Source organism: Natator depressus, chromosome 1, assembly GCF_965152275.1.
Source record: "Natator depressus isolate rNatDep1 chromosome 1, rNatDep2.hap1, whole genome shotgun sequence".
NCBI classification, from domain to species: domain Eukaryota; kingdom Metazoa; phylum Chordata; order Testudines; family Cheloniidae; genus Natator; species Natator depressus.
In genome coordinates this window covers 218,783,576-218,810,361 of record NC_134234.1, presented here as the reverse complement: position 1 = coordinate 218,810,361, position 26,786 = coordinate 218,783,576, and the positions used below count along the sequence as shown (strand labels likewise).

At 44.9% G+C, this 26,786-nt stretch overlaps 1 protein-coding gene across 1 annotated transcript in view; it reads left to right on the top strand.

Annotated features, from left to right (window-relative positions):
* The first annotated feature begins 366 nt into the window (after positions 1-366).
* Positions 367-26,786, top strand: part of ANO2 (anoctamin 2) — a 265,370-nt gene continuing 238,950 nt past the window's right edge. Inside the window, exons 1-2 of the mRNA XM_074935844.1 lie at positions 367-461; positions 2,512-2,910. Of these exons, the coding sequence (XP_074791945.1) occupies positions 432-461; positions 2,512-2,910 (429 nt within the window). The 5' untranslated portion in view covers positions 367-431. The remainder of the gene's footprint in view (positions 462-2,511; positions 2,911-26,786) is intronic.

Here is a 26,786-nt window from a genome sequence, read left to right as displayed (position 1 = left end):
GCCACAGACAGAGAGAGAGAGAGAGAGGTGTCTCTGCAATCTGCTCAGTCCCATGCTCTGTGTAGGTACAGCAGCAGCATCCCTTTGATGTTGCTATGGTGACCTCTCAGGCGGCAGTTGCTGGAATGAGGCACCTGGGTACCTACAGATGATAAACAGGAAAACACCCTCAGCAACTCATCTACCCAACCCTTCCTCATTCCCTTGCCTTCTGGCCTCTGTGTGCATCTCTCATTTCCACACCCACCCATGTATAAAGAGGAAGAGGGGGATAATACTTGAAGATTATCTTCTCTACAGCCAGCGAATGGATTTCCCTGGATTGCCAGCAACCAGGGGATGGTGACATCATTACCTGTGGAGCGTATTGCGTGAAGTTCTCTGGAAGGGAGGCTGGGAATCTGAGGTTTGGTGTTTTCATTGTGGCAGGGATGGATCCAGAGAGTCTGCAGGGACTGCCCGTGAGTACAGTGTGAGAAGGACTCAGACCATAGAATGGGAACATGTTATAAAATTCTGTCTCCAAAGTATTTTTAATTTGTGTGTAAATCTAGGTGTAAAGAGTATATGTATACTGTGTATGTGTAGCATATGTATAGTGTGCGAAGGGGGAAGCCTGGAGGCAGTCTGATCTGTGCATGGAGGGGTTGTATGCAGGGGGACCAGGGATCTAAAAATGATATGGAGGTTGATAGCAGTTCTGTGTGAAGCCAGGAGGCAAAGCTTAGCTGTGGGAGAGGTGAACATGGAGATGTCAGGATAAAATTCATATCAACCTGCATAGTTGTCCATATGAATAACTATCAGTGTTGATGCACATTAAAAACCTGGGAAAGTCCCATACAAAAACTTCTTTAACTTTGAGTTAAGGTTGCTAGATGGCAGAACCTACTAAGACCTTAAAAAAAAATAGAAAGGAGTAGTTAATTCATTCAGTACCCTGTTTACACTGTCTAACTTTGAGAAGAGAATGCTAGACTGGGTGAACCACCAACACACACCATAAAAAGAACAGGAGTACTTGTGGCACCTTAGAGACTAACAAATTTATTTGAGCATCAGCTTTCGTGAGCTACAGCTCGCTTCATCGGATGCATTTCCACTGAATGCATCCGATGAAGTGAGCTGTAGCTCACAAAAGCTGATGCTCAAATCAATTTGTTAGTCTCTAAGGTGCCACAAGTACTCCTGTTCTTTTTGCGAATACAGACTAACACAGCTGCTACTCTGAAACCTGTCGTAAAAAGAAAGGAAATACAAAGTTAAACCATTCAACGCCCTATCTATACTACACTCATCAGTTCCTCTTCCCACTCTCAAATACTTCCCTCCACAACCCACATATCTTGACCCCAATCCCAAACAACCAACATGTACATTTAAATCTGGCCACATTATTTGCTTATAAGATCATGTATTTCCATTAGCATTGGCATAGCTTTCATAAACTACATTGTACCTAGTTCTGTACTGGCGTGTATGTAAGCCGGGCATGAAGTTAGATTGCAAGTGGTGGCAGTGAGAGATGGTTTTCTAGACATCTTAGGAAAATTTATGTGAATGGGTGACCTACGTTGTGAGAAACTGTTCTAAACTTGGGATTAGATTTTAATGTAGAAATTACAGAATTGGAATCCACATTGATGTAATTTGGCTGTGGTCAGAGCTTAGGCTACATGGCTGCTGTTCGTGTGTAGGGTGGAGATATGTGAGCTCTGGAAAGGAGGTAGCTGAGGTGGAGAAAAGAAACTGACGTAGTAGATAGAGTGTTGAATGGTTTAACTTTGTATTTCCTTTCTTTTTATGGTGTATGTTGGTGGGTCAGACAGTCTACCAATCTCATCTCAAAGTTAATTCTAATGTATGTCAATATTGATATTATTCATCGTTTATAGCAGTCCATGTGAGAGTTGGTATTCTTTCTAACCTCCACTCCCCAATTGTCTCCCATATCCCCTCTGCCCAGACCCGTCCAGTCCTGCTTCTCCTGGCACTATAAAGAGCTGAACTCCATGTCCCAGCTCAGACCTCTGATTCCTGCCCTTCGTCCATGCATAGTGCAAATTGCCCCATGTTCCTCCTGAGCACAGTCTTGCTCCACAACATGCCTCCAATCCATAATTTGACCCCTACTTTCCTATTGCATTCATCTCTTAAATACTGGTACATATTAGTGTAAGGTGTGAGTACAAAATCCTAAGGTACAGTGTCAGTGTGTTTTCTCAGTATGTGTGCGTGACAGGGAGGTAAGCATATAGGTTTCTGTTGCCTTTTGGAAATAATGGCAGATTGGAAATTGCTGGGTTTTGTCACAATTCTTGGTTTGCAGACAGAGGAGATGCTCTATGTTACTGAATCTGAGCTCTTGCTTCAATATTTCTCCTTTCCCATATCTACAGTTAATTCCCATCATTTACTAGCTAAGGCTTTCATGTACCTGTACAAGAGTGAGGCCCTGAGCTCTGCTGCTTATGGGTTTGTCTCCCTGAGACTTGTCTATTTCTCTTTCAGAAAATTAACAATTACCTGGATGGTACCCAAGTGGGGGCCAGAGGTGGGACATCCCCAGGTGGGATGCATTTCAGGGACAGCAAGAGGAAAGTGGACTACGTCTTAGCCTATCACTACCGAAAACGTGCCTCTCAGCACCAGCGAGGCATTGGCTCCCTAGGTCCCTTGCACAGACCTTCTCCCTTGGCCATTATTTCAAATGGGGAGATGGGGAAAAGCCACTCTGAGCAACAGCAAAACCAGAGGCAGAATGCACCCCAGCAGCAGCATGTGCAGCCAGAGGCTCAGATGATCGAGATGAGCCCAGTGGATGCCCTAGAGGAGGAGAAACGGGAGCAGAGGGAGGAGTATGAGCGCAACCTGGTGGAAGCTGGACTGGAGATAGAAAAAGACATTGAGGTAAGAGGACCAGGAGCATGGCACTGGGCTTCCCATCAGCAAAGGGTTGTCTTGTTTCAGTACTGAAAATGAGTATGTGGGGAGAAGAAATGCTAATTAACAGCGCAAGACACTGAACAGCTTGGATTCTGTTTTTTTTTTTTTTTTTCCCCTCGTCAAATGTCGTTACCAAAAGCACAGTGCAGCACAAACCTTTATGATTTAGTGCAGGCAAAGGTTTCAAATCTATAGGAACATAAGCTAATTGTTCATGTTACAGAAACATTATACTTACTGGAGATGAAAATAAAGGACAGTCCTCTCTTCAAATGCAGATTATAGGCCTGATTGTCCTTTTCCATAAGGCCTGATCTGAAGCCCACTGAATAGACATCCTTTCATTGGCTTCAAACCAGTGTGACTCCACTGACGTTGTTCCTGACTGGGGGTGGGGGGGTATGTCTACGCAACGGCTGAGAGGTGTGATTCCTAGCCAGCCCGAGCTAGCATGCTAAAAGTAGCAGCGTGGCCGAGGCAGCGTGGGCGGCAACTGGCTAGCTGTCTGAGTGCACTCCTGCCTGACTCCCTAGGTAGGTACTAGGGCAGCGAGCCCGAGTTGTGCCAAGTACGTCTACCTGAACTGGGACTCACACCACCCAACTCTGTGTAGACCTACCCTTACGCTGGTGTAAATGAGGAAAATCAGGCCCTGTGTTGCATTTTGACTTCTAATTAACTCATGGAAATTGCCCTCTGACCCCTCTTCTTTCATTGTTAGAAATGTGTCACAGATTCACTAGAGGTAAAGTATATATTGTGTCCGTGTCTAGTGGCTAGTCCACACCAAGATAACAGACTACTTCTGCGCAAGCTAATGGAGTTTATCTTTTAGCTCTGTGCTTTAGTACTAAAGATCCTTGGTTCACATCCCACTGACCAGCCAAGGAGAGGCTTGTTAAATATCTTTCAGAAGATGCACATGCTCAAAATATGGAAAAGAGGCTGGTTATGCTTTTTCTAGCATTGTGTTGATTGGAGCTGATTTATTTGATCACTGTTTATATTTAAAGTGTTATTGACCAGAAACTAGTAGTGAAATTTTACTAAACTAATTACTTTGCCATTTAATTGGAGGGGGGCTCTGATTGTGGTACTTAATCATAGAATATCAGGGTTGGAAGGGACCTCAGGAGGTCATCTAGTCCAACCTCCTGCTCAAAGGCTTGTTTTCATAGTGAAAATATTTGGTGTCTAAATACTCATTACTTTTGCGTTTAATTGCATTTTTTTTCTCCTTGAAACTAATTCACCACTAAGTATTATAAATTATTTCCATTTTTCTTTATCTTAATGTAATCCTTTAAAAATCTAATTATCTAGTTATTACATGGAATACAAGGTGATGTTATGCCTCCTGAGGGCTGTGTGGCTTCCCACCCCCCTTTTTCTGGATTTGGTGGAGTCTATTCATATTTGATCAGAAAGATTCTTTTCGGTATAACTTTCTCAAAGCTGCCTTAACTTACATATTAGAGAGACAAGGTAGATGACATAATACCTTGTATTGGACCAACTTCTGTTGCTGAGAGACACAAGCTTTCGAGCTTACACAGAGCTCTTCCTCAGGTCTGGGAAACTAACTTAAAGCGTTACTGCTAACTACAAGGTTTGAACTGATTGTTTAACATAAGTAGTTAACAACATGTGTTTCAAGGGATCATTCAAGGTGAAGTGGCCTGTTAAAGCCCTTCCAGTCATAGGAAGGAAAGTGGGCGGGGGAAGCTGTGTGTGTGTGTGTGGGGGGGTGTTAGTCGGTTTCAGATTGTTGTAATAAGGCATAAATCCAGTGTCTTTATTAAGACCATGATTTTTAGTGTCTAGCAAAGTTATGAATTTAAGCTCCCAGGCTGGTCTTTTGAAAGTGTTGTGCAGGTTTCCTTTGAAGATAAGGACTGATAGGTCAGATAGAGTGATCACAGGTGATATGGTGAGTCTGTCTCTTTATCATTTTCTTGTGTGAGTTCATTTGAGAACGTAGTGATTGTCTGGTTTCACCCTGGACACAGTTGCTATTGGGGCTTTTAGTGCATGGGATGAGGTACATCACATGTTGTGATAGGCATGTGGTGGACCAATGAATCTTGAAAGGTGTTGTGAGGGCTATTGATCGTTGTAACAGTGGAGATATGTCTGCAAGTTTTGCATCTGTTGTTTTGAGAGGGTCTGGTGCCGCTTTGAGTTGGTATGTTTGGGTCTGTGGGGAGTTGCCTTCTGATGACGAAGTTGGGGGTTGTTTGAAGGCCAGAAGAGAGGGTTCAGAAAAGATTTCTTTCAGATTTCTTTGTCATCGAGAATGGGTTGTAGCTGTTTGGTGATACCCCATATGGGTTCCATTGTGGGGTGGTAGTGATAAGAGGTGTGTGGTTGGAGGGGATGGGTATTTCTGTATTGAAGCACGTTCTCTTGCGGTATTTGGGTGGCCCGTTCCAAACCCCCAACCTCTCCAAGCTCATCATCAGAAACAAGCTCCCCACAGACCAGGACACACCAGCTCAAAGTGGCACCAGACCTAAAAAGAGTAAACAGGATGACCCAAGTAATTATAGGCCCTTTCAATCTGACATTGATCCTTGACAAGATAAGGAAGTTGCTGATATGAGACTCGATTAATAAAGAATTAAAGGAGGGTAATATGACTAATGCCAATCAGCATGGATTTATGGGTAACAGATCCTGTCAAACTAACTTGATATCTTTTTTTTGATTACAAGTTTAGGTGATAAAGGTAACAATGTTGATATTTTATACTTGGATTTCTGTAAGGCATTTGACTTGGTGCCACATGACATTTTGATTAAAAAAATCAAAAAAGATATAAAATTAACATGACACACATTAAGTGCATTAAAAACCGGCTAACTGAGAGGGCTCAAAATGTAATTGTAAACAGAGAATCCTCATCAATTGGGTTTGTTTTAGTGGGGTCCCACAGGGATCTTTTCTTGGCCCTAAGCTATTTATCATTTTGATTAATGACCTGGAAGAAAACATAAAATCATCACTGATAAAGTTTACAGATGACACAAAAATTGAGACAGTGGTAAATAATTAAGAGGACAGGTCACTGATACACAGTGATCTGGATCACTTGATAAACTGGGTGCAGGCAAACTGTATGCAATTTAATATAGCTAAATGTAAATGTATACATCTAGCAACAAAGAATGTAGGCCATACTTACATGATGGGGGACTCTGTCTTGAGAAGCAGTGACTCTGGAAAAAGGTTTGCGGGTTGTGGTCAATGTTCCCTCTAATTTTTTACATGCATGTGTGGAATGAATTTTTTTATGTGCACCAGTATGGAGGTGGTGTGTGGCCAAGAGGTTCGGAGTGTAGGAGGTGGTTCAGGGCTGGGGCAGAGGGTTGGGTGCAGTGGGTGAAGGCTCTGTCTGGGGGTGAGGGCTCTGGGGTGGAGCCAGGGATGAGGGGTTAAGGGTGTGGGAGGGGGGCTTGGGCTGGAGCAGAGGGTTAGGGTGCAGGGGGGGTGAGGGCTCTACCTGGGAGTGTGGGCTATAGGGTGGGGCCGGGGTTGAGAGGTTTGGGGTGTAGGCTGCCCCGGGGCTGTGGTGGGGAGGGGTGCCTCTCCCTGCCTGCATAGCCATTGATTGCCTGCTGCGTGGCCATACACCTTAGAGGGAACTTAAGTTGTGGTGGCTAATCAGCTGAATATGAGTTCCCAGTGCTCTGCTGTGGCCAAATGAGCTATGTAATCCTTGGTTACATAAACTGGGAAATCTTGAGTAGGAGCAGAGATGTTATTTTACTTCTGTATTTGGCACTGGTGCAACTGCTGCTGGAATACTGTGGCCAGCTTTGGTGTCCACAATTCAAGAAGGATGTTGATAAATTGGAGGAGAGGATTCAGGGAAGAGCCACGTTAATGAATAAAAGATTAGAAAACATGACTTCTAGTGATAGACTCAATGAGCTCAAACTATTCAGCTTAACAAAGAGAAGGTTAAAGGGTGACCTGATTACAGTCCGTAAGTATCTACATGGAGAACACATATTTCATAATGGGTGCATCAGTCTAGCAGTCTAGAACACAATCTAATGGCTGGAAGCTGAGGCTAGACACATTCAGACTGGAAATAAGTGAACATTTTTAACAGTGAGCGTAATTAGCCATTGAAACAAGAGTCGTGGTGCATTCTTTATCACTAACAATTTTAAAATCAAGACTGGGTATTTTTCTGAAAGATCTGCTCTAGGAATTATTTTGGGGAAGTTCTATGACCTGTGTTATACCAGAGGTCAGACTAGATTATTGCTATGGTCCCTTCCGGTCTTGGAATCTGTGAACAGTCTTGAATAATACATTGAGTAATAATACTTAGTGCTTTCTATCCATAGATCTCAAAGCAAACTCCTTTACAAAGGAGTTCAACATCATTCTCTCCATTTTACAGATGGAGAAAACCAAGGCACAGACAGAAGTAAACAATAGCTGCCAGGTAGAGCTGTTCAGCACACTTTTTTGTCAAAACTTGGATGGTGGGAAAATGGCCATAAGCATTGCTTGTGTTGAATAGAATGAGGGGCTGATTCGAAAATGTCTTTGTTATTTCAGTATTTTGCAAAGATGTGTGAATGCCATAGAGTCAAGAGAAATCTAAGATGGAAGAGACCTACTAACCCACATATTATCTCTGCTTTGGGGGTCTAATGCAGGGATTCTTCTCTCTGGCATATTTCTGCTGGTTTATGTGGTCTGTAGTTGGGTTTGTTTAGTTTTTTTTCCTTTCCTCACCTCTGTCTGGTTGATGGGATCCTTTTCTTATAGCATTACCAATAGTTAGACTTCTCTGAATATAGGGCTTCCGTGATCTGTGTTTCACTGTCCTAACATCCCTGCTTCTTTAGATGCTCTGGGCCAGATGCTGGGGTGTGGGTGATCTACAGCTCAGAGCATTGTCTGTAAAGATGGCTTAAAACACACCTTTTTAACTCCCTTGATACAGCTATTGTGCGAGACCGGCCCCACTTTTGAGTCGGAGCAGTGCTCAGGAGCCTCTAACTTACATCGATTGCAAATGGTGCCAAGGGGGAAAAGCCTCAGTTACAGATTGGCATGGATTATGTGGCATCCTGGCTGAGGACTCTCTCCTTCAGCAACACCAGGTTTTTTCTGATATGCTAGTAGTAGTGGAGGCAAATAGCATAAGAGCCCCTATGATGGCTCAATACTAATGATGATCATCCTTGCACTGACTGGGGTTGTCCTCCTGAGGCTGGACACAGTGGCTTTAGAGCCAAATTCCACAGTAGTATGGCATACTGCCGCCACCCCACTCCTAGCTTTCTGCATTCTGGACAATAAAACAAGGATTTAGATGGTCAGGCCATTATCAATAAAGGAAGGACATTGTATCAGTGCCCTAGGGCAGTGGCTCTCAACCTTTCCAGACTACTGTATCCCTTTCAGGAGTCTGATTTGTCTCACGTACCCCCAAGTTTCACTTCACTTAAAAACTACTTCCTTACAAAATCAGACATAAAAATACAAAGGTGTCACAGCACACACTATTACTGAAAAATTGCTTCCCTTCTCATCCTTACCATATAATTATAAAATAAATCAATTGGAATATAACTATTGTACTTACATTTCAGTGTATATAGTGTGACAGGGTCAGGCCAGATGGCTACAGGAGAGGGATAGAAGGCAGATATGTTAGCCCCAGATTAAGTAGGTCCCTTTGCCCTGGGTAAGGTAACTGGGAAGGTTCCAGAACAATCAGGAACTTTCTGGAAACAATTAAGGCAGACAGGCTGATTAGAACACCTGCAGCCAATCAAGAAGCTGCTAGAATCAATTAAGACAGGCAGGCTAATCAGGGCACCTGGGTTTAAAAAGGAGCTCACTTCAGTTTGTGGTGTGCATGTGAGGAGCTGGGAGCAAGAGGCGCAAGAAGCTGAGAGTGAGAAGGCATACTACTGGAAGACTGAGAAGTACAAGCATTATCAGACATCAGGAGGAAGGTCCTGTGGTGAGAATAAAGAAGGTGTTGGGAGGAGGCCATGGGGAAGTAGCCCAGGGAGTTGTAGCTGTCGCAACAGCTGTTACAGGAGCCACTGCAGACAACTGCAATCTACAGGGCCCTGGGCTGGAACCCAGAGTAGAGGGTGGGTTCCCCCCCCATCCCTCCATTCTCCCAACTCCCTACTTGATACCGGAGGAGTTGACCTGGACTGTGGGTTCCAGAGGGGAAGGTCTCTGGCCTGTTCCCCAATCCACTAGGTGGATCAGCAGAGACTGCGGGGATTGTTCTTCTTCCTTTTCCCCGTGGTGTCCAGTAATGAGGCTAACTGAGTGAACAGCAGATTTGAGCCACAAAAGTGGCCAAACTGAGGGCTGCCGTGAACCTCTGAGGCGAGCAAATCCGCCAATAAGCGCAGGACCCACCAAGGCAGAGGAGGAACTTTGTCAAAATAGAGAGCAGTATAAACAAGTCATTGTCTATATGAAATTTTAGTTTGTACCGACTTTGCTAGTGCTTTTTATGTAGCCTGTTATAAAATTAGGCAAATATCTAGATAAGTTTATGTACCCCCTGGAAGATCTCTGAGTATCCCCACTAACTTAGGATACACCTACTAAGGCTTACAGCTCTTTGGTCACCTTATGGTTTTTTAATAGCAACTGGTCAGCATATGGGAAACAATATGCACTTTGAGCTGAAAAGTAGCTTAATCCTATGATCTCTGTTAACCCTGCTTTGTAATTACCCTGAGCATCATTAACTTACAGGAACCTATCTCAGTATCTTGAACAGCTGACTAGTAGGTCCACGCACCTCACAGCTGACTAGAGTTCATACAGTCATTGTTTTTGTGGGCTAAATGACTTTAAATGCCAGGAGTTTCACTGCTAGCCCAGGGGAAAATGTAATGTGACTTTTAAAATCAAGTTTCCCTTTTTTTATTTTTTTTTCCACAATTTTCTTCTTCTAGAGGCTGGAATATAAAATGTTTTCTATTTAAACAGATGCCCTCATCTGGAAAACAAATATACTTCCCATGTTTTAGCTTGGCATCTTAATATGGCTTTCACGTTTATTTTGTATCTAATGATAAATAAGTGGATAAGGCAGGTATCTGATAAGCTAGCAATTCAAATAATGAACCAGCTTTGAGACACTAAATTGATTCAGGAATTGTTTTTATAATAAAGAACCCAGACTATAAAGAGCCCCACCTGTAGAGAACAGGTATAGCCAGAGTGCCTAGTTCTCTTTTAGGAACCTTTGGGTGCCAACTGTCTCCAATGTGAGGAAGGTCACAGAATCATGCTCGTGGGTGGGGGCACAAGTTAATATGAGGCATGGAGTGGATGGAGCAAGTCACCAAGGGAATGGGAAGGGAATCATTTGTGGGAAGACATGTCACTATGTGGAGTAGGAGAGAATGGCTTAGGAGGTGGAGGGTACTTTGCAAGCTTGGAGAAGGAGACTGTCTAAAGGGACATTTGATTATTGGGATCCATGGTTATTCCTCCTATTACCTCTCACCCTAGCTTTGCAGCATCTCTCTTTTCCTCTCAGTGATCCATAGAACACTTTCTCACTAATGCTGACTTTGGGCCCAGATATGCCACCTACCTTCTTCGTCAATTCTGGGCACACAATGTGCGATGCTGAAAGGGGTGTAATCATGCATGGCCCCTATTTCTGTAAATTTCTTGGAAATCCATGAGGTAGCGGGTGACAGGCAGATGCATCTGGATCAAGGCCTGAAACATCGGGGGTTGAGTATACTTTGAGGAGAGTCTCCAGAGAGCTACCACAGTAGATGGGACAAGAGTGTATAGGGGTTGGTTGTGAAGTGTCCAGTGGACCAGTTATACTGAGAAGAGGACAGAATCCTCATTTCAATATAATAATCTAGAATACCACCAAATGAGGTGTGACAGGGTCGGGCCAGATGGCTACAGGAGAGTGATAGAAGGCAGATATATTAGCCCCAGGTTGAGTAGGTCCCTTTTCCCTAGGTAAGGTAACAGGGAAGGTTCCAGAACAATCAGGAACTTTCTGGAAACAATTAAGACAGGCTGATTAGAACACCTGCAGCCAATCAAGAAGCTGCTAGAATCAATTAAGGCTGGCTAATCAGGGCACCTGAGTTTAAAAAGGACCTCACTTCAGTTTGTGGTGTGCGTGTGAGGAGCTGGGAGCAAGAGGCACTAGGAGCTGAGAGTGAGAATGTGTACTGTTGGAGGACTGAGGAGTACAAGCATTATCAGACACCAGGAGGAAGGTCCTATGGTGAGGATAAAGAAGGTGTTGGGAGGAGGCCATGGGAAAGTAGCCCAGGGAGTTGTAGCTGTCGCACAGTTCTTCCAGAAGGCACTCTAGACAGCTGCCTTCCACAGGGCTCTGGGCTGGAACCCTGAGTAGAGGGCAGGCTCGGGTTCCCCCTAAACCTCCCAACTCTTGGTCAGACACAGGAGGGGTTGAAAATGGCCAAACTGAGGCGGCCGTGCATCTCCAAGGCGAGCAAATCTGCCAATAAGCGCAGGACTCCCCAAGGCAGAGGAGGAACTTTGTCACAACTGGTGTCAGGGGTGGGATCTGGTGTACACAGCGCGACAGAAGGAGGGTGTGTGGGTTTTTTTTTTCTTCCCCCACCACAATGGAGGACGTAGTGTGGGCACTGGTAGAAGCCACGGCTGCCCAGCAGGAGGCTACCCATGTCCAGGCAGCCGCCCAACAGGAGGCAGTGCGGCTGCTGCAAGAGATTAATCGTCTGCTGATGGACCAGGCTGCTCCAGACCAGGCTACATTGCAGGAATTGGTAAACCAGGTAAAGGCCCTTACAGAGCTGAACCGCTGCCATGATGGGACGCAGATCATGCGGGCCAGCAATTAGCTGCAGAAAATGATGTGGGAGGTTGATGTAGAGGCATACTTCCTGGCCTTTGAGAGGACAGCCCTGCAGGAGGCTTGGCCCCAACAACAGTGGTCTGGCATCCTTGCTCCATTCCTGTGTGGGAAGGCCCAGAAGACCTACTATGATTTGCCTGAAGGGGCTGCTGCAGACTACTCCCAGCTGAAAGCAGAGATCCTGGCCAGATCTGGGGTAACGACCGCAGTGCAGGCCCAGCGATATCATGAGTGGAGGTACCAGGAAAACAAAACCCCGCAGTCCCAATTATATGATCTCATCCATCTCCACGAAAGTGGTTACGAACTGAGTCCCGGAGTCTGGAGGAGAAACTAAATGTTCTGCTCATTGACTGGTACATGAGAGGACTACCGCCAGACCTTTGCGCCTGGGTAAGCCAGAACGAACTCTCCACCTATGACAAGGTTGTTGCACTGGTAGAAAGGTGAAGGACAGTGAGGGAGCTGACCCGACCAGTTAAGGAAGAAGTACCCCGGGTTAAACTAGCAGCACCAAGCCCTAGAGCTCGGGTGACTGGGCCACCAGGAGAGCCCAGGTGGAAAAAGAGAGGGGCTGAAGGCCCACCAGAAGCCACAAAGAGTCGGAGCACTGAGGGGGAAGAGGATTGTGATGTTAGAGTGCCCAAACCAAGAGACCAGTGAACGCCTAGGGCTCCACACAGATGTTACACCTGCGGGGAGTGGGGACACATAGCTGCACATAGTCCCAATGCTGAGGAGCCTATGCAGTGTAACCTGGGGAACTGGGCAGACCCATGCTCCCTAATCCACCTTGTGGGGGTCTCACTAACCCCACATATGTACACCAGACCAGCTAAATGGGGTAGAGACCACGGCACTGGTTGATTCGGGGAGTGCTATCCTGCTTGACTTGGGGAAGCTCGTGAAGTGTAGTTAGCTGCTGTGGGCTAAGCATACAGGGATAACATGCGTCCATGGGACAGTTGGTTATTACCCCACCATCCAAGTAAAAATCGAGATTCAGGGGAATACAACTAAGGTAGCAGCAGGTGTAGTCCCTAAACTCCCATACCCGGTGCTCATAGGGAGGGACTTCCCAGGGTTTGGAGACTTACTCCTGGTAGGGGAATTGGAGAAATGGGGAAGCCCTGAAGTTAGTGAGGCATCCACAGTAGACTGTAAACCCCAATCTTCTCTGAAATATCCCCAGATTTGTTCTCCACTCCCAGACAGGGTAGAAAGTCAAAAAGGGAAAGGAGGGCAGCTAAGTCCTTGGGAACCCGAATACTGGACCAAAGCCAGAGAGTCACTCTCGTAGGTAGGCGGACCCGAGCAGCTGAAAAGGAGGCCAGCCGGGAGGGAGAAGCACCTCAGTCTGACCCACACCCTAACACCTCTGAACCAGTAGAGGCAACAGAGACTGGCCCTCTAGTTCTCGGGAGAGGAAATTCTGGATGGGACCAGGCTGAAGACCCAAAGTACGACAACATGAGGAAGGAGGTGACTGAAATAGATGGGGTCCCCATGGAAGGGAAAACCCAGGGACCAGGACCCTACTTCATAATGAAGAAGAATCTCTTTTATACCGGGTTGCACCAGTACCAGGGCAGAAGGTACAGCAGATCCTAGTACTTCAAAACACCAGAATGCTGTATTAAATCTTGCCCATAGTCATCTTTTGGGGGGGCATTTGGGGGTAGAGAAGACCCTGGCACATGTCCTGCGACGATTCTTCTGGCCCAGAGTACATGAAGTGCAGAGGTACTGTGCGTCCTGCCCGGAGTGTCAGCTGCACAGTCCCCGTCCCCACTTGAGGGCACCTTTGGTACCCGTTCCCATCATAGAGGTCCCCTTCGAGCGAATAGCCATGGACCTAGTGGGACACCTGGAGAAGACAGCCCAGGGCCACCAATATATACTTGTTGTTCTGGATTATGCTACTCGCTACCCAGAAGCCGTCCCCCAGTGGAACACGGCCTCTAAAATGATAGCTAAAGAGTTGGTGGGGATCTTTGCCCGAGTGGGGTTACCAAAGGAGATCTTAACAGACTAAGGTACTCCATTTATGTCGAAGCTAATGAAGGACCTCTGTATGCTGCTCCTTATACATACCCTGAGAACCTCTGTCTATTATCCGCAGACCGATGGGCTGGTAGAAAGGTTTAACCGAATCCTCAAGGCAATGGTAAGGAAAGTGATGTGAGAACGGTTAGCCCGGGTCACCCCTATTGTACGGGAACATTTGGAAAAGGCGCAGGAGGCCCAGCAAACCCATTACAATCGTCAGACAAAAGTCCGACAGTTCCAACCAGAGGATCGGGTGATCGTGTTGGTACCCACGGCAGAAAGCAAGCTTTTGGCCCAATGGCAGGGACCCTATGAGGTGGTTGAACCTGTGGGGGAAGTAATCTACTAGGTGCAGCAGCCAGGATGCCGGAAACAAGAACAAATTTATCACATAAACCTCTTAAAGCCTTGGCACCAATGAAAGTCATGTGTAGTGGCCCAAGAGACCCTGATCCAGGGAAATAACATGCTGGAGCAGATCAGGATATCTACTGATCTGACACCAAACCAGAAGAAGGAGGTAACTGAGATGATCAACCGATACCAGGATGTGTTTTCAACCAAACCAGGTCGGACCACCAAAGCATATCACCACATTATCACAGACCCTGGAGCAAAGGTAACTTTAAGGCCCTATCGGGTCCCAGCAGCAAAAAGGGAGGAGATCAAGGCAGAGGTAAAAAGGATGTTGGAGCTGGGAGTCATCGAAGAGTTCCACAGTCAGTGTTCAAGCCCGATTGTGTTGGTGCCCAAACCCGACGGCACCACTGGGTTTTGTAATGACTTTCGCCAGCTGAATGAGAGATCCAAATTCGATGCATACCCCGTAACGATGAGTTAGTTCACCGCCTGAGCAATGCCCAATTTTTGACCACCCTAGATTTAACAAAGGGATACTGGCAGATTCCCCTTGCCAAAGATGTGAAAGAAAAGACGGCATTCTCTACCCCAGAGGGTCTGTTTCAATATATTATTCTTCCTTTTGGACTGCATGGGGCACCTGCCACCTTCCAGCGTCTTATGGACAAGCTCATACGGCCCCATACAAGTTATGCAGCGCCATACCTGGACGATGTGATTATTCACACCCCCGACTGGGAAACCCACTTGGAAAAGGTGGAAGCAGTTCTGGACATGCTGGCCTCACAACCAACCCAGCCAAGTGTGCTATAGGGCTAGCTGAGGCTAAATACCTTGGCTACATTGTAGGAAGGGGCATGGTCAAGCTCCAACTAAATAAACTAGAGGCTATCCAAAATTGGGCCTGGCTGAATCGGAAAAAGCAAGCCCAGGCATTCCTGGGTGTGGTGGGGTAGTACTGACGATTTATTCCCCATTTTGCTACCAGAGCGAGTCCCCTGACAGACCTGATAAAAGCCCGGGGTCCAGACATGGTGAAGTAGACAGATGCCGCAGAGAAAGCATTCATGGATCCACAGACAGCCCTCTGCAGTAACCCCGTGCTTATAGCCCCAGACTTCAACAAAGAATTCATTTTACAGACAGATGCATCTGAAGTAGGATTGGGAGCTGTCCTATCGTAGATGGTCGGAGATGAAGAACACCCAATCCGCTACCTGAGCAGGAAACTCCTCCCGAGAGAGCAGAAGTATGCCGTGGTTGAAAGAGCGTGCCTAGCTGTGAAACGGGCCATGGAAACGCTATGTTATTACATTCTGGGACAACAGTTTACCCCTGTGACCGACCATGCACCCCTCCAATGGATGCAGCAAAATAAAGAGAAGAACGCAAGGGTGACCAGATGGTTCCTGTCCCTACATCCTTTCCAATTCACCATACAACATCGGGCTGGAAGCCACCATGGCAATGCAGATGGCTTGTCACGAGTACACTGCCTGACGTTCCAAGTTGCCCAACCCTGTGGTGTTGAGTGGGCCGGGGGCGGGGGGGAATATGTGACAGGGTCAGGCCAGATGGCTACAGGAGAGTGATAGAAGGCAGATATATTAGCCCCAGGTTGAGTAGGTCCCTTTTCTCTAGGTAAGGTAATAGGGAAGGTTCCAGAACAATCAGGAACTTTCTGGAAACAATTAAGACAGACAGGCTGATTAGAACACCTGCAGCCAATCAAGAAGCTGCTAGAATCAATTAAGGCTGGCTAATCAGGGCACCTGAGTTTAAAAAGGACCTCACTTCAGTCTGTGGCATGCGTGTGAGGAGCTGGGAGCAAGAGGCACTAGGAACTGAGAGTGAGAACATGTACTGTTGGAGGACTGAGGAGTACAAGCATTATCAGACACCAGGAGGAAGGTCCTATGGTGAGGATAAAGAAGGTGTTGGGAGGAGGCCATGGGGAAGTAGCCCAGGGAGTTGTAGCTGTCTCACAGCTGTTCCAGGAGGCACTCTAGATAGCTGCATTCCACAGGACCCTGGGTTGGAACCCGGAGTAGAGGGTGGGCCCGGGTTCCCCCCAAACTTCCCAACTCTTGGTCAGATACAGGAGGGGTTGACCTGGACTGTGGGTTCATGGAAAACAGCCAAACTGAGGGTGGCCGTGACTCTCCGAGGCGAGCAAATCCGCCAATGAGCGCAGGACCCCCCAAGGCAGAAGAGGAACTTTGTCACAGAGGGCAGTGCCAATGAACCGGGACCTCTAGCCTCTTATTCCCACTATCAGTAAGAGAGAGTTGGTTTTTTTTCCAGTAAATCGGTGAATCCATAGCATCATAGAAGATTAGGGTTGGAAGAGACGTCAGAATGTCATTTAGTCCAACCCACTGCTCAAAGCAGGAACAACACCAACTAAATCATCCCAGCCAGGGCTTTGTCAGCCTTGGCCTTAAAAATCCCTGAGGATGGAGTTTCCACCACCTCCCTAGGTAACCCATTCCAGTGCTTCACTACCCTCCTAGTGAAATAGTTTTTCCTAATATCCAACCTAGACCTCCCCCACTGCAACTTGAGACCATTGTTCCTTGTTCTATCATCTGCCACCACTGAGAACAGCTGAGCTCCATCCCCTTTGGAACCTCCCTTCAGGTAGTTGAAGGCTGCTATCAAATCCCCCCTCACTCTTCTCTTCTGCAGACTAAATAAGCCCAGTTCCCTCAGCCTCTCCTCATAAGTCGTGCCCCAGCCCCCTAATAATTTTTGTTGCCCCCCCTCTGAAGGGGATGTAGCTAGCCACGGGGGGCTGTCATGTTGGGAGCCCAAGGGAGGCATGGAGGAGTATAAGGAAGAGACTCTTTCATCCTTATTAAATATTTGAAATGCAGACAATTTTCTTGAGATTAACTTCTAAGTGCTAAACACTTTCACTGTAGATAAAAGGCTCCCCTTCTATCATCCTCCAGCTCCATATCCACTAAGGTATAATTCACCTCTCCCCTGGCAGGTAAGGAATTTCCAGCCAGTTCCCAAAGACCTTAGAATCTTCCCCCACTCATTATCACTCTGTTCCTCCCAAACTTGAATACCCCCACCCTTAATAGTACCCCCTTGTTTTGTTCTCTGCTGGAAATTATGCTATTGGATATATATTGTTTATTAAACGTATAGTAAAGATTTCAAAAGGCATATAGCCCCAGTGTACAGCATGTCACAATTCTAGATGTTTTCTTATAGTTTGTTGTGATGGTGGAGTAGAAGAACATTTTTATGAATGACTGCTCTGTTTGGTGTTATGAAGGGAGATGATTATACAGTGCTGTAGATTCGTTTATTAATAGGTAGAACTAATAAGCTTATATTTTTCACTATTATGTGGCAACTAGCACAGGCCCAGGTCCTATAAGCACATGATCACCTGTTTAATTTTATGTAGATGAGTAACCTTTCCCTTCCTCCTTCAAAAGTGACGTGCAGTTAAAGTCATAGTAAAATCTTGTTTCCAAGCAGTCTGTGCCAGAATCCCAACTCCAGGTTCTTTAGCATGTCTCTGTGAGCTCCAAAAGAAGATCAGCAGATTACATGCTTCCTTATGCTTAACTGGCAGGATTACAAGCACCACCAGTCAAACAAACGATTAACACGTACTGGTGCTAGATAAGCACTGCAGTAGGGAATTCACAAGGGCCAGCTTTGGGCAGGGTGCTGTCGGCCCAGTAATGTTCCACCCTCAACCCCTAAGGGTCAATAAACCCCATCCCCTTCCACTGTCAGTTCACTCCAGTATTATGAACTGGTTGGGATGCTCTAGGAATGAACACCCTGTATTTCACCTATCGTGGAGCATCGGTAGTTAACTTAAACTAGAATTGCATTGCTGCTTTAATGACAACAAATGCAAAGTGGTACAGTATTCAACCATTTTTATGTATGACAAAGTTATCATAGGAATAGAAATGGGAAGGCATTTGAGATACATCTTGGCACTTTGACAGAATGGATCAATTTGCAGCCCATTGTAAATGAAAGTGACATTGCTAAATAGCATTTAGCAGATGTAGGTACCTTTTAAAGTGTTACCCTTTTCAAAGATAAGTACAAATAACTTTCCACCTCTGGAGCTGGGAGTGGATGACGGGATGGATCTCTCGATGATTGCCTGTTTTGTTCATCCCTCTGAAGCACCTGGCATTGGCCACTGTCAGGATACTGGGCTAGATGGATCATTGCTCTAACCTAATATGGCCATTCTTATGTTTTTATCTGTGCTTCCTGGACCTACCTGACAGGACCTCCCATAGCTCCAAAATTCTAGGGCATATATCTAAACCTCCTTGACTAGAATGTGGTATAATCCACCCCCACCAAGGTGGTGCAGAGCTCCATAGTGCCTCTAGACATGAGCTCGTGTTTCATTATTGATAGCCTGGTTGCTGCAGCATACATCAGAGCAGATTGTAGTTTTGGCTGGATTCTTGTAGGTTGATGTTCCGAGGAACTCATTCAGAAAACAGTTTTGTGAATTCAAAGTAAACCATTTACCCATCCTGGGTTTTAAAGAAAATAGACTGTGATACAACTAGATTTGATGAGAGGAAAGTAAATTGTCCTTTTCTGTGACTCTGTGGCACTCCCCATTTGCCAATCTGTGAGCTCTAAGTGAGACACAGATCTGGAGAAGGCTGTGTCTGGCATCTCTTGTCTGCCTTGGAGAGGGAAGGCAACAATAGCCAGGGCAACTTCCCTGCTCATTATTCAGAGCACAGGGCGTCTTCTTTGTCTGTCTTCATCCCCTCTGTGTCTCTTGTTGGGTACCTGTCTGCGGAGAGGCACAGCCACATCTCCTTTGAGAACTCATAAAGCTAGAGCAGGAACAGTTATTTTCTTGCATTCACAGCTGTCTTCTGAGGTATATTTGCCAGTAACATCTTCCCAAAAGTACAGAGCCACTTCTCTTTCTTAATTCCAGCTGGTAAATCACATTTAAAAAATACCATATATATATTTCCTAATACTGTCTCCCCGTCAAAGTGCTTGCTGTCATTGTCACAGGGCAGGGAGAGGAGGTGAGTCTACACGATACTCTCTATTGAGGTGTGGTCAACACTGTGAAGAGGTTGGCGAGCCTGTGTTCTGTTGGTTCCAGCATATCTGTACCTGGTGTATCAGTGACTGGACCTCTTCCCAAGTTGTTGGACATGCCAGTCCTTCAGAAATTGATTGCAAATTACCAATTATTTCGCAAACGAAATTTTCCAAAGTGTTCACTTGAGGTTTTTTAAAAAAATGCTGGGACATTTTTTGTTTCATTCTCCCCCCCCCACCCCCAGTTTCTGAAGATTATTTTTATTTTTTAAAAAAGTTTGTTTTCATAAACTGAAAACTCCCCCCACCACCACCCCAAATCTTTTTATTGAAAAACTAGAAACCTTTTTAACCAAAAATGAAAATTTTGGTCAAAACATTTTTCATAATTTAAAAAAAAATATCGCAATGAGAGAATGTCAGCCAGCTCTATTTAAAAGTACACAGATATGATTAGACTACTGTAGAGTAGTGAAGCGCTGGAATAATTACCTCTTTCCTTCTATTTTATGAAGATCGTTTATAAAGGTTTCCAAGAAAGGCACTTTAATCTCTTTGGAAATATGAAACCCTCTCCAAGTACCCAGTATTACTGCTATATTTGCCATAAAATGTACACTGATTTAAATTACAGGAACATACGAAGTAGCAGGTTACATTTTGTTTTTAAAAGAGTAAGGAAACTAATTTTGGGCCTGATTCTGCTGTCCAGGTTCATGTTGAGTAATACCTTACCCAAACCAATGGAACTATTTGCAGAGTATAGTACTACTCAATGAGAGTCAAGGTGAGAGAATCAAGTCCTCTGCAGCTTTTGGGGGCAGGTACCATATATGTCTCTCTGTTAGAGCAGCACTCGGAGCAAAAGTGTGTAGCGCTACTTAGGGCTCTTGCTGTCCCCACAGTATAAATATTTGATTCTTACATTCCAACATCTCTAGTTGTGGAACTATTAATTAGCTAAAACTATTAATTAGCTCTGCCCCAAAAAGGATACAGTCTAAATATTAGAGTCCCCTAAAAACTAGGTCACCAGCTTCAGATGTAGCCCAGATTAGCACTGACCTGATGTTACTGTCTGCTGGCTGTTTAGCTTTTGTGAAATGAATTAGTTGTTGCCATCTAATTTTTAGTGGACAAATTGTATTTTCCTGTGCTGTCACTCATATTTGGGAGGAATTCCTCATAACTATCTGCAAAGCCAACTCATTATCCTTCAAGTCTCTCTCCATAAAACTCTCCTTTGTCGTAAGGCCTACTAAAAACTTGACAACGGTTAGGCTGCTGGTGTGCTGAGATCACTGCCTGTCATGCTGACCAATGCTGTCTCGTTGTTTGTTTGCACTTCCCTCTCAGCCTGTATCCATCTGTTTGTCTCTTTTCTTACGCTTCTACTATAACATCTTTGGGGCAGTGTGTGTCTTTTTGTTCTGAGTTTGTTCAGGACCAAGCACTGTGAGGACCCATTGTGGGTGCATGACTGGGTGCTACCTCAATACGAATAATGAATAATTTGATTGTTGTTGTTAATAACAGCAAATTAGCCAAGTTGAGTGCCTGTGGTTTCAGAGCTGAAAATTTCAAATTTTCAATCCAGTTGCTTCTTATTAATAATTGTGGATGATTAGAACAGGGTCTGTCTCTCTAATATGGTGTGTTTATGTGTGTGTTAGATAATTCAGGGCAACTTTTCTGCTGACATAAGTGGTGAACAGAGCCATTATCAATGTGGATCAAAATGATTTCAAACGGATTTGGAAACAATTGAGGCATGAGCTCAGAAACTGGCTTGTGCATATTAACAAAAATAATTACTTCACAACACCTATGTAGATGCTAAGTATTAAATATTATTCCCATTTTACAGAAGGGAAACTGAGAAACAGAGGTGGAGGGGTAAGTGACCTGATTTCAGGCAACTGGAGTTGTGGGTGAGTATCCAGCACCTCCTAAAACGTAGGACATCTGTAGTGGAGCTGGATGTAGACTGTGTTGCTAACTCCCATTCTGTGCGCTAATGAAAGATCATCCTGAATAGGCATCTATAATTACTTGCCTCACATTCTGCATCCTCTAGGATTGGTCGGTTGCCATGGACATTTGTGCCTGACCCCCCCCCTCCCCCCCGAACTAAATTACTGGACCAAGACTACATTAGCAGAGCTGTCATTAGAAATCACTAGTTCCTGGCTTTCGTGAGTAGTCCACAAGATCATACTGCCTCTCTCTAGCATTTTCATGTAAAATGTAGTGAACTAACAGAAATGAGGCTAAAGAACAGCCAAAGGAATGATAACATGAAAGATGACAAGCCTCAATAAGGAAAAGGATCTGGGGTGAGAGAGGATAGAAACAAAATGCCATCAGCTCAGTGTCTGGCACAATTATTTTAAAAGGCTCTTGGATGTATAAATAGAACACAAACTGGAAGATCTTATTATGGCTTTCTGCAGAGAGGTCTGAGTCCACACCTAGAATACTGGGAGCAGCCTTGGGCACCATGTTACATACTATGAAGGGAAGGGAAAAGTAGTCAAGAAAATGACAAATGACCTCTACGGTTATAACTGTGTGGATAGGTTATTAATTAGATACTATAGTTCACTTATCTAAAACTCCATGGAGTATATTCCTCTCCTACCCCTCCAAAGGAAAAAAAAGGGACAAGTATTTAGAAGAAAAATCATAAAGCTACATATGCTAGCAAGAAAAATGGATGGACCCAGAACCTAGCTAGATCTCCTGGTCCCGTTTCATCATGAAATATTATATGTCACATATGTTAGTGCAGTAAATGCATGTATTTTATAACAATGAACAGCCTTGGGTTTAATTTTCTCATTACCACTCCTGAAAGTGAACTGTCATTGCTATATCTAGAAATAGGTATATGCAATAATTTTTGTGGAACATGCATCTTCCCAGTTTGTTCAATCCTTCATACACATATATTTGGTGGCGGTGGTGGCAGGAGGGAATGGAAAAATCCTATTCTGCTCAGAATTCAAATAGTCTGGAGTAATGCGAGTTTCCCTTCTGGCTAACCTGGGGCTAGAACCCAGTTTTCTAACATGGCTGACCGCCTCCACTACCCTATCAATATGAATATGCAAAATCTATGTGCTTGGCTAGGCCAGTGGTAAAATGAAGCTATTCCCACCTGCTCACCTTTAGAAAATTCAGAGAGACCCAGAGATGACCCCCTCAACAACTACCACATCCTCTCATGGAGCCCAGCACAGAGAGCTTTGCTCTTGTTTGTTTGCTCTTGTAGAAAGGGCCGGGGGGGAGGGAAACGGGGACAAACACCTGCCCAGCTTGTTCGTCAATCAGTCCCTGAAAACAGTTTTTAATTATCAATGGTTTTGTTTGCAGCAGAAATTAATCTGTAAATTAAATCCACAGAGACATTGAGAAGAGCAGGGCTAACAGCACTTCTGGGATGGCCAACTCTACAGGTGACACTGTAGTAACTAGAAAGCCTGCAGAGGAGACTAGAAGGATGCACAGGAAATAATGTTCCAGCAGAAAGTTCAGATCAGGGCAATATCGTTAATATTCAGTGTGTCCCGTCCCCCCCTCCCCCGGACAAAATAAAGTGTGTGGGGGGAAAGGGTCTACATCAGAGGTTTTCAACCTGGTGGGATGTGGGAGATGGGAGGTCATGGTGATTCTGAGCTTCCCATATAGCTAAATTGGAGGTGTGTCCTGGGTAGAAGGGAGTTGGATCTGGGTATGGCAAAGGTGAGGGGGAATTGGGGGAGGGGAAGGGGGTCATAGTGTACAAAATAACTTGAGAACCACTGAGCTCGGTGATTCCCAGCCCACTGCTGGTGCACAAGAGAGGGGAGATAGTGCAAGTCTGCTTAACACCCTCCACATCTTCTGATCCTGCATCAGGACTGGGCACAAAGGACCTGTGGTCAGGGAGCAAGTTGAGCACTGCAGAGGCACTAGACTTTGTAAAAGAGTTAAGGTATATGCCCTTGCCCCCTTGAGCAAAAGTTCTGCATGGCTGGGAAAACACGCTGTGTCGGGGGTGTTGCACTGGCTGCACTCTTCCTGCCCCAGTGCTGCTGTAGCTGCCACTGGGGCAGGGAGCTTCTGAAGTTCCCTAAGACAGCCAGGGGCTTCAGAGCCATGGTCTAGCCTGAAGCGTGTATTCTAGTGATGAGAGATATGACCTAACGACTTTATGAGAGTCCTTAAATTGCTATTTTAGTATTAAAGGTCAGTTTAATATTCCTAGATAAAGGAACAATGTAAAGCTGGAGTTAAGGTTGGAAGGAAATATTGGTTACGTAAGGCTAAATAGCATCACAAGAATATTGTCATTATCCCCAAAACAAACACAGCAAATCCAAGGAAAAATAATCCAAACTCACTAAGGTATGGAAATACACGGTGAAGGCACCCAAACATCCTTACTGCTGCCCTGTAGTGATTCAGCAACTGGCAGGAATCAAACTACCACGAAGAGACATTTCAATGATGTTTTCAGTAACATCTTGGGTTACCATTATTAATGCACAATATTATAGTGGGTGTGGGTGGGTGTGAAGAAATGGGAAATATAACGGACACTAATAGCAAAAACAATGAGGAGTCCTTGTGGCACCTTAGAGACTAACAAATTTATTTGGGCATAAGCTTTCTTGGGCTAAAACCCACTTCAGCAGATAAAGAAAGTAACAGAATGCCACTAGCCATCACCTACAGCCCCCCAACTAAAACCTTTCCAGTGCATCATCAAGGATCTATAACCTATCCTGAAGGACGACCCATCATTCTCACAGACCTTGGGAGACAGGCCAGTCCTCACTTACAGACAGCCCCCCAACCTGAAGCAAATACTCACCAGCAACTACACACCACGCAACAGAAACACTAACCCAGGAACCAATCCCTGCAACAAACCCCGTTGCCAACTCTGTCCGCATATCTATTCAAGGGACAGCATCATAGGACCTAACCACATCAGCCACGCCATCAGGGGCTTGTTCACATGCACATCTACCAATGTGATCTGTGCCATCATGTGCCAGCAATGCCCCTCTGCCGTGTACATTGGCCAAACCGGACAGTCTCTACACAAAATAATAAATGGACACAAATCAGACATCAAGAATGGTAACATTCAAAAACTAGTAGGAGAGCACTTCAATCTCCTGGACACTCAAAAACAGATTTAAAAGTGGCCATTCTATAACAAAAAAACTTTAAAAACAGACTTCAACAAGAAACTGCAGAACTGGAATTAATTTGCAAACTTGACACCATCAAATTAGGCCTGAATAAAGACTGGGAGTGGCTGGGTCACTAGAAAAAATAATTTTCCCTCTGTTGTTACTCACACCTTCTTGTCGACTGTAGGGAATGGGCCACATCCACCCTAATTGAATTGGCCTCGTTAGCATTGACCCCCCCACTTGGTAAGGCAACTTTCATCCTTTCATGTGCGGTATATTTATACCTGCCTACTTTTTTTCACTCCATGCATCTGATGAAGTGGGTTTTAGCCCACAAAAGCTTATGCCCAAATAAATTTGTTAGTCTCTAAGGTGCCACAAGGACTCCTTGTTGTTTTTGCTGATACAGACTAACACGACTACCCCTTTGAAACTAATATCAAAGTTCTGCCATCTGATCTGCAGTGCATATCCTATCTCTGTCTCTCAAGAAAGGTTTTTCTATGCTGTCTGCCACTGTTGTTATCCTCTGTCTTCATACAGAAAGAGGCCTGGTTCTGATGTCGATATGAATTTGTGCAGAATGAGACTTCTGCATTGTGGAATGAATGTGGAATATGCAACAATGATCCACAGTACTGATCAGAGAAAAGAATTGGCCAGGGATGCCACTAGAGAATTCTCATGTGACTGAATCACTGCTGTCCCTGAAAGCTTTTGCATCTTCAGCAAAGACTCATTGTGGGTAACCTGAAGGCTTAAACACTGAAAATTATGAGTGGGTCACAATTAAAGCTGTGGATTAGAACAAGAGGAAATATTGGAAACCTGGATTCTTACTCCTCTGTTGTGGTTTCTCCTGTTGTTTCCAGGATCTTACATGTCTCTCGATTAGCTATTTATATACTTGGTGATTGTTAGGAGATATTCTCTTATTTATGTGATTGTTCCCTTCACCTCCTACCCCTGTATTAAAAACACTGAAAATTAAAATGCAAGGAAAACTGAAATTTACTTGTAAAAGTAGGGAGATTAGCACTCTTGTTAGTAGCACATGCAGCATGAGTCCCTAAAAGAAGTGCTCTCTGCTGTTGTTGTTTTTGTTACTAGAGCCCCTCGGGCTATTCTGCACCAGTGGCTCTCAGCCTTTCCAGGCTCTTGTACCCCTTACAGCAGTCTGATTTGTTTAGTGTACCCCCAGGTTTTACCTCACTTAAAAATTACTTGCTTACAAAATCAGACCTAAGAATACAAAAGTGTCACAGCAGACTGTTACTGAAAAATTGCTGACTTTCTCATTTTTACTGTATAATTATAAAATCAGTTAGAATATAAATATTGTATTTACATTTCAGTGTATAGCATATAGAGCAGTATAAATAAGTCATTGTCTGTATGAAATTTTAGTTTGTACTTACTTTGCTAGTGCTTTTTATGTCGCTTGTTGTAAAACTAAGCAGATATCTATATGAGTTGATGTATCCCATGGAAGACCTCTGTGTACCCTCAGGGGTTCATGTACCCTTGGTTGAGAACCACTGGTTTACACTACCATGCTACATCGGCACAGCTGCACCGATGCAGTGCATCTGGTGAAGACATGTTTTGCCAGTGGGAGAGCACTCTTCCGTAGGCATAATTACTCCACCTCAACGAGAGGAGAAAGCTATGTTGGCAAGAGAGTGTCTCCTGCTGACTAAGCACTGGTATAGACAGTGCTTAGGTCGCTGTAACTTGCGTTGCTCAGGGGGGTGGCTTCTTCATACCCTTGAGTGTCGTGAGTTACATGAATTTAAGTGGTAGTGTAGCCAAGCCCATAGAGATCTCAGATAAGAATAGTGCCCCATTGTGCTAGGCACTGTACAAGCACATAGTGAAAGGCAGCTCCTGCCCTGACGAGACAGTTGAGTGGGAGGAGAAACAGAGGTAAAGTGACTTGTCCAAGTTCACACAGCCGTCTGGTGGCAGAGTATGGAACAGAATCCATTCTCAAATCACTTCCTAATCCAGGAGGAGAGGCAGGTCTTTTGGGTGCAGAAGGCAGGGACTAATCCAGGGGAAGGGAGGAACAAAGCTGAGCAGAAATGCTCAGATCTGCCCTGTTTATCCATTGCATCATAGAAGGGCAGCTGAAAATAAAGCATCAGCCAGCATTGGAAAGATCCCTGCCTTCCTTTCCTGGCCCTATTTTGGCTCCTAATGTAGCTGGTTGTGGAAACAGCTCAAAAGGTACAATATGTCACGATTAGGTGGCAAGCGTTAGTCCATGTTTCTTTTCTCTG